The sequence below is a fragment of the Coloeus monedula genome, assembly GCF_965178545.1.
Source record: "Coloeus monedula genome assembly, chromosome: 1".
In the NCBI taxonomy this organism is placed as follows: domain Eukaryota; kingdom Metazoa; phylum Chordata; class Aves; order Passeriformes; family Corvidae; genus Coloeus; species Coloeus monedula.
Genome location: NC_138781.1, coordinates 92,385,942 through 92,403,035, shown reverse-complemented (window position 1 = coordinate 92,403,035; position 17,094 = coordinate 92,385,942). Strand labels below are relative to the sequence as shown.

The window sequence follows — 17,094 nt, the reverse complement described above, 5'->3', positions numbered from 1 at the left end:
TGGTAGATGCAGGTGTTGAACAAGATAGGTTCCAGGATAGATCCCTAAGGGAATTTCCCTTACAGCAGGTCTCCAGGTAGTGTTCAAACCACTAATCACTTCCCTTTGAGACCAGTGATCTAGATCTCAATAGTCGACCTATCTACACTGCCATGCCCCACTGTGGATGTGGGGATGTTGTGGGAGACCATGCTGAAAACACAACAATCAGGATAAACAACTTTTGTTGGTCTCGCATCCAAGATTATAAAAAAGGCATAATTAAAGATCTTCAGTGTGCGACTGGTGAGCGAGCATTCATCTTATCACTCTCTTCATCTAAATTGCTTGTTTTCCTCCAACATATGGTATTTGCTATACAGTGAGATGAAAGATGAGTCTTTCTTAATCTACAGACTCTCTGGCTGTATCAACAGTCCTATGTGCTTTGTTGCTCAGCCTGAATAAACTTCATGACATGCTGTCTCTTTCAGAATCAGCGCAGCTGAACAAGTGAGTTGACACTTGTTCTTCCTGCGTCATCGGTGTGGTGTTGTATTTCGTGGCACTTAAAGGCTCCACTAGCTACATATGTATGACTTTGAAGTCATCTGAGTTGTAGGTGTCATCTAAAAGCCACCAGGCAGCAAAGTTGTCTCTGCAGCCAGAGTTTGGTTTGCAGAACTTTGCTCCAGCAGAAGAACCTGAGTTTGCTCTTGGCTCTGTCCAAGTCTGTAAGTCTGGTAGTGAGAAACATTCTTTATATTAATGATCTCTCCAGGACAGCGATGGACTCCCCAACATTGGAACACTTTTAAGACTGACCCTAGAGAGGGGGCTGGGCCATCTTGTCTAGACTGTGCTTTTGCCACGGAAGGTTGGACCAGATGACCCTTGAGGTCCCTTCCAACATGGTATGCTATTGTCTCTATGATTAGTGGTAGGAAAGGGAATTAGAACAGCAAAATATGAGCCTCCAGTGACTTAGTGACTTTTCAGACCATCACAGTGCTTGCTATTAATGTTGGTGGTTTAGGTTCTGTTGGATATTTAGTTGAAGTATTGTGAGTTTGTGGGAGTTCTCTGCTCTTGTGTTCACTTTCATTGTGAAATAAAATTATTCTGAGATGAAGAGACTGTTACCAATTTTTTTTGCTTTATAAATGAAGGTTTTTATTAATGTCTGCAAAGAACTGGTGGTACAGTCTTCGCTGGAGCCATATAAGACTGGTTTCATTTTTAAGCAGTTCATTATCCCTCCAACTAAAACCTGTTCTGTGAAGTGGCTTCATGTTACAGTGACTTTTGGATATGGACTTCGATAGTATGAGTAAGGCCTTATTGACATGTGTTTCCCTGAAATAAAAAAAAATTTAAAGTTTAACTTAAAAATTGAGTTATTATTTTTAGACAACTGAGGTGGTAGTAGTTCAGCCATGTGTGACTGGCCAATTTGGAGTGTTTGGTCTGATCTGTCTTGAGATTCAGACTCTAAGAAAAAAATTTTTGCAAAAGTTGTCAAGCGTAGCAAAACCTCTGTTAAGGTGAAATGCCCAGGTGAAAAGAACCAGCCACAAGGAATGCCCTATTAACCTGTCACAGTAAACTGGGAGTGTCACCAGTTTAATGAGTTCTGCTGAATCTCTGGCAGTCACCGTGGCAATAGCAAAGCTTCCCTATGTTTTTGTGGTGGTCTGAATTAAACATGCAAGCTCCTATTAAGATGTTGTTGATACACAGATATAATAAGCCAGCTGAAATTCTGATGCTGTATTTTTTTTACTTCTTTATGGTGCTTGGGTTTAATTTCCATTATAGTTTTTTTGGATTCTGTTTTATTTCCCTTGACATGCAAATGTCCAGAATCCATTTCATGGCATGGAACAGGCGGGGTAGCCAACCCTCAAAACAAAGGACAAAACTCAAACCTTCATGCAAACTACTAAAAGCTGCAGCTTGCTGCAAATGGATTTCCAAATCAAACCATATGTGGGACAGCTTTCTAACTATTGCTAGTCTGTCTGTACTCTCTGGAATGTATGCACACGTAGCGTGTACCTTTGATCACGTATTTTCATCTGTATTTTTGCCTTAAAATTCCTGAAGCCTGTCTTTTAAAGTACATCCAGAGGAAGCACTGGCACACAACACTCCCTCCAAGTAGGCAGCAAAAACTGCATCATGTAGGGAACCTGATAGGGAAGAAGCCTGACACAGATTAGTGGTTCTTCTTTTCTCTCTTTTTTGAAAACATCACTTTTCCAGAATCTGATGAATAATGTGCTTTTATGCATACTGACTGTGGGGTCAGATGTTTTGTTAATAATCAGTTTTTATCTTCTCAGCCTCTTACCTACAGGATTGGATGATCTGTTGGTTGGCAATAAATAGTAACGAATCATTTTTGGCTAAAACCTAGTCTTTCTGCTCCTCATATTAACACTCAGAACTTCTAAGTTTATTCAGTAAAAACCCCAGACATGAGTCCTTGCTCATCCTTTAGGATGAAGATAAACAGACTGTTGTGCTGCCATGCCTCTTTCAGTACAATAAGGTGGTCATCTGTTCTTCAGATCTGAATATTTATAAGACAGCAAGAAGTTAAATACTATAGCATGATTAGAATTAATCTTCTCATGTAATTCATTTGCAGGAGTAAGAAGACTACAGTGCTAAACTTCATTATAATAAACCTAGGTCTGCTGTTAGTTTTAACTGAGCAGTAGCATCATCTGAGAGATGATTTCTATAAGCTTGAAGTGCTGTTTATTCTAACCCTTTTATAATTATTCTGATGAAGTTGTTTTAATAAAAACCATATGGCTTTTCCTCTTGCATATTCTGTCTTTCTAGAAAGAAATGTAATTTGTAGTGATTGTCTTTAATTGCATATACTTGGCTAATTATGTTTGTGTTGAAAAAGAATTATGTCTTCCTGGCTGTCCACTAAATGAAATATTTTTAGTGGCAAACTTCCCTGGTCTTCCTCTGTTTTTAAATCTGCTGAGTATAAAGCTGCAGTTTAAGAGGTTTTACTGACTTTTCTGAATCTCTGGATTTCTGATTCTCTTCAGAGAGAAGCAAATAATTGGGGTTGATTCTTTGGAGAGGTCCTATCCTATGACTTAGTGTACGAAAGAACAAAGAGTGAAGAGTACTGAAGTCAGTTGGCTGTCTGAATAAATAACTTCAAAAAGAGTTTCTTTGCATTTTTAAATCCACAGAGCTTCTGAGGAAAAGAGCACATTAGAGCTTTGTCCTCAAGTTTCAAACTCCCTTTTTGGTCACTGCTTCTGTTGCACATCTTTGAACTTCTTTCACTGGCTGTAACTGCCAGGGTGATTAATAATAAATATGATTTATATGGAAGATTTAGCACATTATAAGGTAATTAATATAGGTAATTAATGCTAATGTTTGCATGCATGTGGAATTAATTCTGTGCTATGAAAAGTTCCACAAATAGTAAATGTTATTTAAGTTTAAAAAAAGACATAGAAATAATTGACTGTGAGTTTTGTGGGCATAAACAGTGTGCAATTTTATGCTGGAGGAGAGGAGTGGTTCTAAGGGACTTTTTGTTTTATCCAGAGATAAATAAAAGTAAATTCGTGCAGCATACACGATGTGATATTACTAAAGGAATCTGCACCTTTTTGCTGTTACAAGTCAGCAGGTGGTGGTGGGGATTCTGTTCTGGGCACTCAAAAGCGACATTGTGTAAGATACCAGTTCTTAGAGCAGCTGTCCTAGGTTTTACCTACCAGCCACAGCACAGCTTTGTGGCCTCCTCCTTGCCTGGGTAGCAGTGTTAGGAAGCAGCTTTTGGCATACCAGCCCCATGCTAGGCTGTGCTGTGTGGTCCATACGTGAGCATTTGAGTGGGGAGGGGGTTTGAAAGCACTGCTAGCTTGAATTAGTAGTGATGCTTAACTGATATAACTCCCCTCTGTAGCCAGTTCTTTACAAGGCATTCAGCTTCCCTGATGAACCTCTTGGGCAGGAGTCAGGAACAGAACCTGTGACTTGTCTGGCTGGGAGAGCGGGAACCCAGCAGCCTTAATTTATGTCAAGTACAACTACTCGTGTTGGTTGTGCATCTGACTGGCCATTACTGCTGGTCTGAGCTATGTTTATGCTGAAACAAGGTTGCCTGTAGAGCCTTATTGGTAAACTGCTTTATTGGAGACAGTCATAAATGTGTCCTATTTAAAAACAAGTTTAAAAAATTGGAAATAGTTGAGTCAGGCACCCATGCATGTGAATTGTATATGAAGGATGTGTCTATATGGAAAATTCTGTTTGTACAATTGCATCTGTTTAAAACTGTTTCTACTCATGGAGCTTTCAAATGCAGGTGTATAAGAAAGCAAAGCTGTCATTTGAAACCTTGGTACTGTATTAGCATAAGAAAGTGCAGAGTCTTTGCTAAACTCTCCCGGGATTCTCTTCTGGTAGTACTTGCCTCTTTCTGCTTGTTCTTTTGAATGTCAGCTTATGCCAGTGTTCCATGTTATTTCTCAAATACAGTTAAAATTCATGACCTAGAATTTTCTCTAGCTCTCCAGCAAAATGGCACCTCTGTTCCACCGTGATTTGTGCAGGAGGACAATGGGCAAGGGAAGGCTAAAGCATCACATTATGTTGTGTTTGATGGTATCATCTTGTAGAGGTGGCTTCCACTTCAACGCCCATAGTTTAGCTTTATCAAATAATACCTCTGCCTCAGGGAATTCAGAACTGTAAATTATATTTTGAGTGAAATCATGTAGGTTAAGAAGTCTCAGCATAGGTTTTGTTCTCCTCATCCTAGCTACTTCGTGTTTCCTCGGCTTTGTGTTTGAACCTGAGGGGCATGTAATATTTCAAGTGGGTCAGGAGAGGGAGCTGGCATTCTAGGGGTGAAAAAGAATCTTTACATACAAATAACCCTTTTTTTTATTGTGCCTCTGAGTGTATAATTGTGGTGGGGTAACCTGTCTGTGCCTAAAATAACAAGAGTCCAGACAGACTTCCAGAACATAATGTTACAAGTAAGGATTTTTTTTTATTTATTATTTTATTTTTTTTACTGCTTTGTTCTGTGGCTGATGGTAGCTTTTATCAGTTGCCTGAGGATCCCATTTAGAAGTGCTGACAGTGCTTTTCTCCAGGGAAGAGGTCTGTGTTGCCAGTAGTACATATAGGTGATAGGGACAATGAGCAGAACCTCTTCTTCATCTGAGTCCAATAAAATAAAAATGTCACTGCTGGTAATAATGTTGACAATAGTAATTGCACATATAGGGCACCCACCACGGTGGTACCTGCCTGCCCTTCGTGTGACTTTTGGAGAGATTAAAGGCTTTGCAAAGACAGCATGCCCTTCAGATGACTGATGGAAATGTGAAATTGCCCTGCATAAGGGTTTCCCCACTGTAGTGGGTTAGCCTTAGCCATCAGCCAGGCTCCTTCCCAGCCCTCTCATTCAGTCTGCAGGATGGGGAAAGACAATGTGGAGAAAAAATGGATCAAAAAGGCTCATGGGTCAAGATAAAGGTGACTCTTTACCCAACTCAAATACCCTCCTTCGCTCCTGACTTCTGTACCCGCTTCCTACCCTCCACCACCAGTGGTCCGTGGGTCTGCTGTGGAGATGGCTGAAACCAGCTGTGTCCAGCCTGGGACAGCCCCATCTTCTCTGAAAAGACTAAGCAAGTGGTGAAATTATCCCTTACAGCTAACATACGTCTTGAGACACAGTAGTTTCTTGCTCCTTTTTTCAGCAGCAAACCAAACTTCTGAGCCTCTGGGTAGGCTACTATAATCAGTTTTTGAAGGCCTGTACTCTAAAACTCAGGTAGTGAAAGCGCCTGTTTTGGAAACAACTGTGCAAAACCAGCTTTCAGAAAAAGTTAGCGTTGTTCAGATCATTTTATAAATTTTGTTCACTTGTACTTGTCCACTTGAGGAAGAGAGAGAATGTGATTGAGAGGTGGGGAAGGAAGTGGCTGGAAGCAGGGATGTGTGAAGTGGTAAAGGCAAAGGAAACCCTGTACTCACCCTTCAAATCTCACCTGACTTTCCTGGATCCGTTTTATGTTTGTGTTACTGTACATAGGAATCTCTCCAGTGCGTTTCTTGGCATAGGTTTGGACTCTTTAGAAAGGATTGTTTGCATCTAAGGTAATTCCCTCTCTGCTCTATTTTCTGTATATTCTCTCTAATGCTGTGCTACCAATTCAATCTTTGATTCATCTTAATGAGTTTGTACTTTATGAATAATGAAAAATCTTTTCTTCATTCCTATTGCAGAGCTTGAAAATATCATATTATTCTTCCCCTCCCTTAGTTCTTCATGGTTTGGGTTTCTCAGTTTTGTTTGCTTTGTTTTTATTGTTACTTTTTTGTTATTGGGCCATTTTAATTTTTTTTGTTGTTGTTTTATTTTTTATTGACAACTGACTGCCCTTATATAACACGTAGAAAGCGTAAGCTGATGCAAGAGACTTGGCCAATGTCACGCTCTCATGGTAAACGTACTGTGATCTGACTAGAGGTCCAGTGCCATTTGGGTTTATGTAGAGACTTGGTACATATAAAATGTGGTGATCTATTTATTTGTTCTTGCTCAGGCTTCTCTTCCAGTGAACACTGATTCTTCTTGCCAGTAGCTGGTGCAGAGATGAAAGTCTGCCTGCTGTTGAGAAATGCTGCTGTGCAGCAATAGTGAGATTTACTATACCCCCTCTTTGGGGATTTTCTTTTTCTTAATGGCTGTCTACAAATTCTCATTGGCATCTGGGTTGCAGGAACCCAGCTTGGTTGCACTGTCAGCCAATCTGCCCACAGAGAGAATATTCTTAAGTGGTTGTGTGCTTATCTGAGTTTCCCTCTATCCCCTTGATGGGATGTGACTTGTAAGAGTCCTAGTTTTTGAGACTTTTATCATAGGCTTTGAGAGTAATTTGAAGGAAGCAGCTTGGTTTGTTGGTGTGGTTTATTATTTGTGGGAGTTTGGGGATTTTTTTGCTTTGGTGTTTTGTCATTTTTGAGGGGTTCTTTAACTTTGCTTATAAGCCACTTCTGCTCCGGAAATAGCAGTTTTAGTTTGGGGCCTTGACAGAAATGACTGGGAGCAAAATGTTTGTTCCTTCAAGGTTATAATGAGTAAATACCCATGAATAAGGTTCATGGGATCTTTTTGTCTTCTGATGAATGGCTGACGGCTTGGCGATGTGTGTATGCATTTGGCATTTTTTGTTGCTTTGAGTTTTTTTGCAGGGGGAACTTTAGGGAATTTTGGCTCTTGTCTTCAGCTAATTTCTCAAAATTCAAAATTAATTTTGTTCTTCTTCAGATAAAAGTTCACATGCGTCATCACGTGCATTTTCTTCTGGGCACGTTCAGCAATGCTGCTTGTTTCTATGGTCTGTACTACATTTAAACATCATTTACATGCAGTAGCAGGCTCTGAAGCAGTACTGGTGTTATTGCCATGACAAGGTGACGGGTTTAATGGCTATTTGAACAGTGTCACATTTTCAAGTGAGCTTGTAGACAGAACTGAAAATTTAAGTCAGTGGTTGGCTGGTAAGAAAATAACCTGACATCTTCATTTGTAGCTTGAGCAAGTTAGCCAGCCTCATGGAAGTGTGATGTGTTAAGAAATAGCTTGCTTTTCTTCAATTAACACTGATTTTATGAAAAGAAAGTAGTATTTGCATAATTTCAAGCACAAAAAATGCAACTCTTTCCCCACTCTTAGGAATCTGCTCATTAGGCCCCTGGAGGGGAGGGTGGGACAGGCACCAAGGTCATGGCTAGTTTGCAGCATGCCCTCTGCCAGAGTGTCCTCTCTGGATGGCAGTGTGCAAACTGGAATTTCAAAACAAGTGGGTGACTTTGACAATACTACCTACAGCAGCAGTGCTGGCATGGATAACGTGGTTTTCAGGGCAGCTTCTGCAAGCCCAGCCATGGCCTCCAATAAGTCTTTGGTTGAAGCTGTTAGATACCCTTGATTTATAAGAATGCAGAAGAGTTGCATTTTTGTGCTTAAAACTATGGAAGTACTGCTTGCTTTCAGTACATCTGAGTGTGTTTGAGCAACTGAGGGCTTCACTATCCAGAAGAAAGCAAGTTAAAGGACAGATGATAACTGAGCACCAGGAGTCAAGGCTAATTAGAAGCACAGATGGCTTTTATGCATGTTTAGCCTGAAACACTGGGAGATAGCACTGCCAGTGACTGTTAAAAGGCAAAGCGAATTCTCACTGCTAAGCAGTATGGCCAACAGATAAAGCCTGAGGTTTGAAAATGAGCTGTAGGCTTTGTAATTGAGTTAATAACAGTTCAGATGTAAGAGGACTGAGCAGAACATACTGAGCTACTCTGTTTTCAGGAGGTGCCAAGGAGGCGAAATGCTGGTGCCATCAGAGCAGGGCAGTATCAGGCCTGTGGAGGTGGAACTTGCTAGCTACAAATGTGCCTTTAACAATTTACTAGAAGCTCAGACCTGGAGTCAGTGACCATGAGACCGTACCAGCCCACTCTGCAAAAATATTTAACATCTTGCAGAATACATAATCTTATGCTTTCTTTCAAAACAGAAACTAAGTCTGCCCTACCTACTCATTGCTGTTGCTACTCACTATTCAGCTTGGGATGCACCAGCTTTGATTGGAAAGCTAATTGGCTTTGACTTTTCTCTTGGCAATAGCTTATTTTCCTTCGTTTTGGTTGTCATTTTGTCAGTTTGCAGACTATTTCATGTACCTCTTGGCCTATTTGACAGGTTGTTTTCCCAAGCAGTGCTTCAACCATCTCTGAAATCAGTTAATAGTTTGTTTGTAGCCCTGTAGTCTGAGCTCTCTAATATGACTCAAAATTTTCACCCTCTCTGCTTGGGTTCAAGTAACTGCACTTGAGTTTGGGGAAGGTGTGGGCAGAAGCTCTCCAGCTTTGCTTGTATGTACTCTGAGAGTGATCAATGGCATCCTTGCACTGTATCTGCACTAAAATTAGACTTTTCTGGCTTGTATGTCCACTTTTCATGCCCTTTGGCAAAAACCTTTTAAAGAGCTCTGGAACAGCTAAAATCAACACTAATCAGCTTGTTTAGACAGGGCCAGCTGGTGTAAAATGTCCCTGGCTGATAAATTTTCTCTTTCCTTCATGTCTACCAGAAGCACGTTAAAACCTCTTGCCTATTTCCATGTCAAGTCTGGAATAGTTTCTAATTAGAGAAGCTAATCTTTGTTTTGTCATGTTTTAGCTGACAAGAATTTCCACAGATTCCCGGAGACTGGAAACTCTCTAGCAGCCAAAAATGTAGCTTACTTGAAATGTGGGCCATGCAGTTGTCACTGTGGCTGTGCAAGGTGCTTTATACCCATCCCTATTGGAGTCCTTGTAGGATTTGCAGTGAGTCCTCATTTAACATAAGAATTCCCTCTGTGATTCATGATCCCAAGGAAGATGATATGGGGGTTTATTTGAGATGGGCTTTCATGAAACGGAGTGGACAAAACTCGAATAATTGTTAGGTGGAACAGGGATGACTGACATGAGAAACACCTTTTTTTTTTTTTTTTTTGCCTTTCTCTCAGTGATTGCTCATTATCAGGGAGGTTCCCAGTCTGCAAGCATAATTCAGTCTTTGTGCTTCATCAAGTGCCTGCCTCATGCTAATTCAGTTTTACCTTAGGTTGCAGCTGTAGTTTCGTTTGTAAGCTGAGCATTTCATACCCACCCTCCCAGTGCTTGCCTGTGAGGTTTCATGGTGCTCACACAAGTTCTCCTGAGCTCCAAGGAACACTCCACCAGAAACTGGCAGTGCTGTAATTGTTGTTTCAAAACAAAACAAAAAAGCCCCCAAACAAACAAAAACTCACAAACCAAAAAGAAAACCCTACCAAACAGAAAGCAAGGACAAAAAAGCCCCAACAAAAACAATCCAAAAAACCAAGCCAAAACAAGGTTTTGCAACTTTTCTTACATCACTGTTCCCAATTACAGTAACTTCCATACGAACAAAATAGTAACTCTGTATAATAGTATATGCATACTGTTTGTTGCCATGTACTTCATTTTGTGAGATGTAAGTTATGCAGGCCATTCACATCTGATAATTCTGAACCATCTGTCTAGCAAGGTATGACTGTAAAATATTTTTAGTTTATGGTTTGGGCTTTTTAGCTGTATGTATAAGCACAAGTCGAAGGTCTGTAGAGAGAGTGTGATTTATTAAATTCCAGATTATTAGATCTACTATAAAAATTTTATTGTACAAAATCATTCTCTTGTCTTTATGTGGTACCAGATTTTGAAAGGGGAAACTTATTTTTAGCTACTGTTTTGTCTGGAAGGAGGGGAGAAGAAAAAGACAGTGAAAATTAAAAGTTTATTGTAATACAGACATTTTTTGCTTTAGAGACCACTATCGTGGATATGTAATGCCTAAGGAAAAAGCCTTCTATTTTGCCTGTTCCACCCATTTCATTCAGTGCACATTAATTTAGGAGTCCACAGTCTGACCCCCTGGATTGTCAGTCAGTGGTGAGGCTGAATAAAGAACAGGTCATCCTTTACTGTTACTAGAGGAAAGGAATTAGTTGCCTTTATCTCCCCCTGTAGTGCAACATCTCAAAGACAGTTTTTTGTCAGCAGTTTGTTGGCTGCAGCAGCTTTATCATCTAAGTGGTACCAGTTGCTGGGAAAGCTCATTTAGTGACAAGTTAAACGTTACAATCTCCTGTAAGCTGTGTATGTAATGCTGCATTTTATGGTCTAGCCGTGCAGTGCAGAGCTATTCTCCATGTAACACATGTTAAACATTAACTACTGTTTGGGTACAGAAGGTGGAGTGTGCTCTCTCTGGTTTCTATTGGGTGTGTGGCAGTGGAAGGTAAACATATACTGGTAGTTAATGCTATACAGCAAGCAACCATGAGCAGAGTAGGGCATAAAGTGCATTTTTTCCTACATTGGTGAATATTTCATGTTCTGCTGTTTCTCTTTTTATTGCTTTTGAGGGGTTTTCTCCTCCCTCATTTAAGCAGAATCTGTTTAAATTTTGTTGTGCTTTGGTTTGACTTCTTTTAACAAGTGCTGATTTTACTCCATATTAAAAAATATGTTCTGGATACTTTTTGTTCAGTTTATAACGATTACTGTACAAGTAAAGATGATTTCTTAGCAGTGTACTGTTTTAAGAAGCCATTGTACTCTCATCTGCTTTTAACAGAATGTTGAACTTAGGTTAAGAATGTCTATTATCCACCTCTTGCCCCCCTGAAAAAAAGGACACAGTATCTTACAATGATAATTTAATGTTGTTATTAAGCTTTTATGCAGTTTGTTTCAATGGAAGTCCTTCTGTTGCTCTTGAAATTTGTTATGATTCAATTTCTGTGCTTCTGTTTTGTTAGTTAAAAAAACCCCAAAAAATACAATTTAAATAAAATTTGCTACCTATACCTGAACTTTCTTGACCTTCTTGGAAAAACAGAGATGTAACTCGTCATCTTGTCTGTTGCTGAAGACTGATTTTGGACAGCTTAGAACCCTGAACATGAGCTCTGCATGTTATGGTTGATGCTGCCTTTGTGTAGAAGGCCAGACTAAAGGAACTGAATGTTTAACTCTGTCAATTTTGCTGCATTTTGGGGTGAAGTGGAAATGCCTAATATGTTAGGTTTAAAAATAAAAATTTAAAAAAAAATCCTTTAAAGTATAAGAGGGACAACAGTCACAAAAATGGATCCTGATCAGTACTTCGCTGTATAAAGTGTAGCTGTAGCTTCACTCTCTTACTCAGATTTATGGTCATCTCATGTATTTTTGGCCAAGGGGTGTTTTTGCTCAAGAATTTGAAAGCTTTCTTCTCCAAGTAACTCAACAGGATTTGCATGAAAAGTTGGTTTGTTATTGCCTTTTCCTTCTACCCACCTGTAATCTTCAAACTTTGGTTTTCTAGCATTGAAGAATGTGTATCTAAATCCTTTTCTTAGCCTCAAAACGAGTACCCAGGCCAGTGCAGCCTACCTTTAAGACCTGCTAAGTTTTCTACACGTACCTGTAGTCACTAATTGGGGTTTTATTTGTTAGTTTTATTTCCATGCCTGCATGTTTCAGATGGCATGCCAAGTAAGAATGACAGCTTTTTTGGCCCTTTTTTGTTTCTTCATTTAAAGGCCGTAAATATGATGGCAATTGGTAATGTAAATGAAGGATTCTTATAAAATCCCATTAATTTTCTTCACAGTGCTCTTGAAGTATTCAGGCTGTCCAGAATTTATTTTGCAGCTTCAGTGGTGGTATGGCCCTGCATGACTGCAGCTGCTGTTGATAGCCAGCAGATTTCAGGCAGAGTATCAAGCAAGCTTTTCCTGGAGAAATCTGACTTCCTGGGGTATAAAATAATGGCTAAAATAAAGTGAGTTAGGACACTTGTAGGACATAAGCCTTTCTTTTCTCTTGTACATTTTTAGTTATGATGAACTTTGAAAGTTTTCTTTGAGAGTGAAATCTGATCTTGTTGGAATAGCTGCAGACAAGAACAGCATGTCATGCTATATTTCCTGAGGAAAATAAAAAGAAATGTCATGCAATTCTTCAGAATAAATAGAATTGCTATTTCAATATTATTTTCCTTTGTGTATCTCTTCTCACACTTTTGAACTTGAAAAGAAACACACCCAAACAAACTCGTGTTGACCAGCTTAAAAAAAACCAAACCAAAAAACATTTTCTTTTCTGTTACAGAAAAATGCAAAGGGGCAGGAGTTGTTTGACCAGATTGTGTATCATTTGGACCTTGTAGAAACAGATTACTTTGGCCTACAATTCATGGATGCTTCCCAAATTACAGTAAGTATAACTTCAGTTAATTTTTATGTTTTGCAGTAGTTTGTGTTGCCTATTATAAATGTATTGCTGGTGCAGTTCAATGGAGAGATGTCATCATTGGGGGATGTACTGCTGAAACAAGTGATGCCGTGTTTGGTTCTTGCACATAAAGTTACATCCTTTGAATGAGTCCTGTGTCATTTTATATGACATGCACGTGACTTGGTTGCACACGAGTAAAAAAGAAATGCATGTGGGTAAAGAAAAATGTGCTTTATGGTTAGTAGGCTCATGGTAGTCAAAATGTTTTTCAAGCAAGGATTTCTTGTAGCTCTTCTCTCTCTGCTGTTCCATGCACAGATTATGTTGCTGTGTAGATTTAGGTTCATTTGCAATAGCAAAAGGTTTTAGCGAAAATTCTCCTTTTCTCTGTATAAGGACCTCCAGTATTGACAGGTAAAATAAATTAATTTTAAAACCCCCCCATATTTACAGATCCAAATAGATATATTGATAGGATAGGGTTAAAAGACTACAACACTGTGGTTACACTGTATTGCCATATATTTAATCTTTTCTTTTGTCTGTTCACTCTCTGTGAACAGGCAGTTTGGCAAAAACCTGCACTGTGGATAGAGAATATGCAGACTTGGAAAATAAGTGTTTCTTTTAGTGCTCTCTGGTCAATATGTAAATGTTTTTTCCATGATGCAACAGAAGATGTCTTCTCTGGGATAATATAATAAACTAATGGGAAAATGTAGCTACAGTACTGACATCTTGGAAGTGTAGGTTCTAACTTTATCATCCCAGAATTCTCAGCTTTATTCTCTAACAAGCTTAGGTCAAAGGATGGATCAGTGTTCTAGCAGCTGCTTTATCATCTGTGTTTTACCAGTGACTTTAAACAACAAACAGGAATTATAATAACTTGATAACCTATCCAGGAATTATAATGACTTGATATTGGAAGCAGGGAATCTGTGGATTTGGGGAGAAGTGATATTAATCTGTTTTAACATTATCCTGATGTCTAAGTTAATTTAAGTTAGTGTCCCTGGAAACTGATGTTTTGAACTAAGTATGTCCATAAGGGGTTTGGAGTTTTGAGGAAGTTTAGTGTGTATTCCTGATAAAATTTCTATTACATAAATTGTGTGTACTTTTATGATGGACCTGATTATAAGGACACAGTTAATAGAGCAGAGCCTGCTCATAATGGGAAGAACAAATTATATTGTCACTGATTGTCAAATCATCCAACTGGGAATTTGATAGCTAGGAATATTTACTTAGCAAGGAGTTCCATAATGTTTTGAAAGAAGGGAAGCAGAAAGGGAGAGCAAAATATCCTTTCTTAGCAAGAAAGAGGGCAGATCAGAAGCCAAGACTCATTTTCTTTAATGTTTGCAAAACTGAAGGGCTTTTTTGACTGGTAAGAAAGATGAAGCAGATGTGAGCAGCCATGTCTTCTGTGTAGCTCTCTCACTGGTGTTCAGGGTAAAATGTGCCTATACATGCAAGTGTTTTGGCTTGCTTTGTGTGCTATTTCTTTGCTCTGTATCAAGGAGGGAAGTACATGATGCATCTACAATTAGAAGAGGGATAAAGGGCTGTGAACAGCTGTTGGGGGGGCTAAAATAAGCCAACTCTGGTTGCAGAGCTTTGGTGGTAGGCTTGTAGTTTCCTGAATTAAGAGAAGTGTTGAAAGCAGAGTTCTTTACCTTCACTGAAGTGCAAGGCCAAAAGCTCTTACTTGTCTCTTTTTTTTTTGGTCTGGCTCAAGCTGGGCAGCGAGTAGAGCTCAGAGAACTTCAAGGCACAAGCCTTTATCTTGCCCAGCACCCTGTGCCAAAAGATTCCATGCTTTAACAGCCTTCCTTCATCAATTTTGAACTTGTGACCTGCTCTTTTCGCTTGCACAGCAATTAATGCACAGCCTCCATGGGCTTCTGCTTAGTGCCAGCCCCAGCCACACAATGGCAAGTGGGGGACTGGAGATTAAAGTTGTGTAAACCCCTTGAGGCTCTAAGCCTTTGTCTTTAGTATGTATTGTTAAGGGCTGAACAACTTTAAAGGCACCATTATAAATAAGAGAGCACAAAATAGTCTTTGAATAGTGGAGATTGCTTCTGTGTGTGCCAAGGCCAGCAGCTTTTGAGTGCACTGTGTTTCCTGCAGTTCTGTAACTTTGCCAGAGCTGGACAAGCAGTGTTGATAGCTGTGATTTGGAAAACAAAATCACGATTAGAGCTTATCTGCTTTGAAAGAGAAAAAACTTTAATTGTTTGAACAGCTTATTTTTAATACAAAAAAACCCCCCAAAACATAAAAATGTGAAAAGCAAGATGTCAGCAGTAATGCAGAAAATCCTGTAATGCCTGTTCAGTGAACTCTGCATTAGTTTGTATCTTGTGCTCTTTGAACACATCCATCAGAAGAATGTAGAAGGATGCAGAAGGATAGAAGGATGTAGATAATCATCTAATAGTTTATTCTAAAGCAAATATTAGTGTACTGTTGTATTTTAATTACTTGCCATTCAGTCTAGAAGTAGAAATACTCTTAATACAAGAAAATAATTTCTTATTCAGCTGTTACAGAACTTCAACAGAGATGTAGTGCTTGGGGTGAATGAAGAGTGTCACTCTGATGTAGCAGGTCTCTGCAGTGGTTTAGAGAAAATGTAAAGCTTATTGGGTTTTCAGTTACTTCTACTACAGTGCATGTTTCCTAGCAAAGCAGGAGGCCTTGAAAGCTTTAGCTGAGGTTGGGAATAGCAATAATAAAATCTTGGGAGACCATACTACTGAAATTCACTTGCCATGAGGAAATATTTAATTGATCTTTGTAGAAAGTGGTAGTGTGCAATGAATTCTATGGTTGGTTTGGGTACTTGACGTTTATTTTTGGCCATTGGTAGCTAATGTTTATTCATTTTCTGTCCAGGAGTGTCCTTCCTTTGTCTCTTATTCCAAATCATCTTAAGAAAAAGGGGTTCTGTGGGCAATAGCTCCTTGTGAGCTCTGTTTTACAGGGTCTCTCAAGATACAGACATCTCCATTTCTACGTTTGCATTCTTTGTTCCATTTTTCTGTCCTGAGATACCAAAACATGGATACCCTCACAGCTGCTCCTGTGTTTTACAGGAATTCATAACTGAAGGATTTCCCATGTTTATTAGCTTGGAATTTGCTTGCTTCCATCATGATCTTATTTCTGTTCACAAGAACAGTTACAGACTAATTGAGGGGGAAGAATTTTTAAGATAAATCTTTGAAATCCTTTTTTTTCTTTTTCGTTTGTGCAAATGAGTTGCTGTCATCCCTGGGAATGTGTGGAAGCAAAAGAATTAAAATGCCCCTTCTCTCACACGTGTCTCTTTTAGTGATCCTCTAAGTGGTTTACGTCCTTTATGTCTCATCTCTACTGTCACAGAGACCCCTTAGCTTAAAGAAGGTCCGTATGGAACAGCTTTTCCCAGCTGTGCTGTGGAGCCAGTTGAGCCTTTTGAGGGTGATTGCACCCAGTGTATCTGGTACGTGGGGAGGCACTGGATTTACAGTGTGTGACTGATGTGTGAGGACACCCTGTGCCCTCCTGCAGGTGTCCATGGCGGTGGTGGGGACCAGGGTTCCCTGGGCAGATGAGTGCCAGGACCAACCTGCAGTGAGTTGTCCTGGTAAACCATGTTTTCATCTGAACTTCTCAGTATTGACCAGTTTCTAAACTGGATTTTGATGCAAGAGGTGAGAAGACAGTGGAGAGAGGAGATGGAGAAGATTGTGTAGAGGTGAAATAGGCTTTCATGAAAGCAGCTGCTCCAAGTACAGAAACAGGAGGGAAAAAATATGGCCAGAACCATGTTGCCCAGGGTGGGCCTAGCCAGCAGCAGTGTATCGGGATGCACTGATTCTGACACTGAGATCCTCACCTCTATGAAAGGCAGCCTTCTGACCATGTTTTTCTGGGAAGGGCAGGATCCTGTATGTCTCAAAACAGGATTTCAGCAGTGCTGGGGGGCGTGCAGGAAGCAAGCTGAACAACAAAGAATAATATGAGTGCTTTTGTTTCCTCTACACATTGAGAACTAGGCTCCTGGATGTTTCAGCAGGTGTTGGGTCAGGGACTTGTAGGGACTTGTAGGGCCTTGGTGCTTTATGACTGCCTCTGCTCTATCTATCTGAATTTTCTTTTTAAGAGCTCATTGATCAGGTTTTTTCAACTGCTGCTTTTGATATTACTGCTGTGACTTCTTGAGATGCAAGGGATGTGGAAAAATGA

The 17,094-nt window shown here is 39.7% G+C and overlaps 1 protein-coding gene across 1 annotated transcript in view; it reads left to right on the top strand.

Moving 5' to 3' along the window:
* EPB41L4B (erythrocyte membrane protein band 4.1 like 4B) overlaps positions 1-17,094 on the top strand; it is a gene marked incomplete at both ends in the record, with an annotated part of 82,200 nt that overhangs the window by 38,686 nt on the left and 26,420 nt on the right. The window contains one exon of the mRNA XM_082278283.1: positions 12,727-12,831. Within this exon, the coding sequence (XP_082134409.1) occupies positions 12,727-12,831 (105 nt within the window). The remainder of the gene's footprint in view (positions 1-12,726; positions 12,832-17,094) is intronic.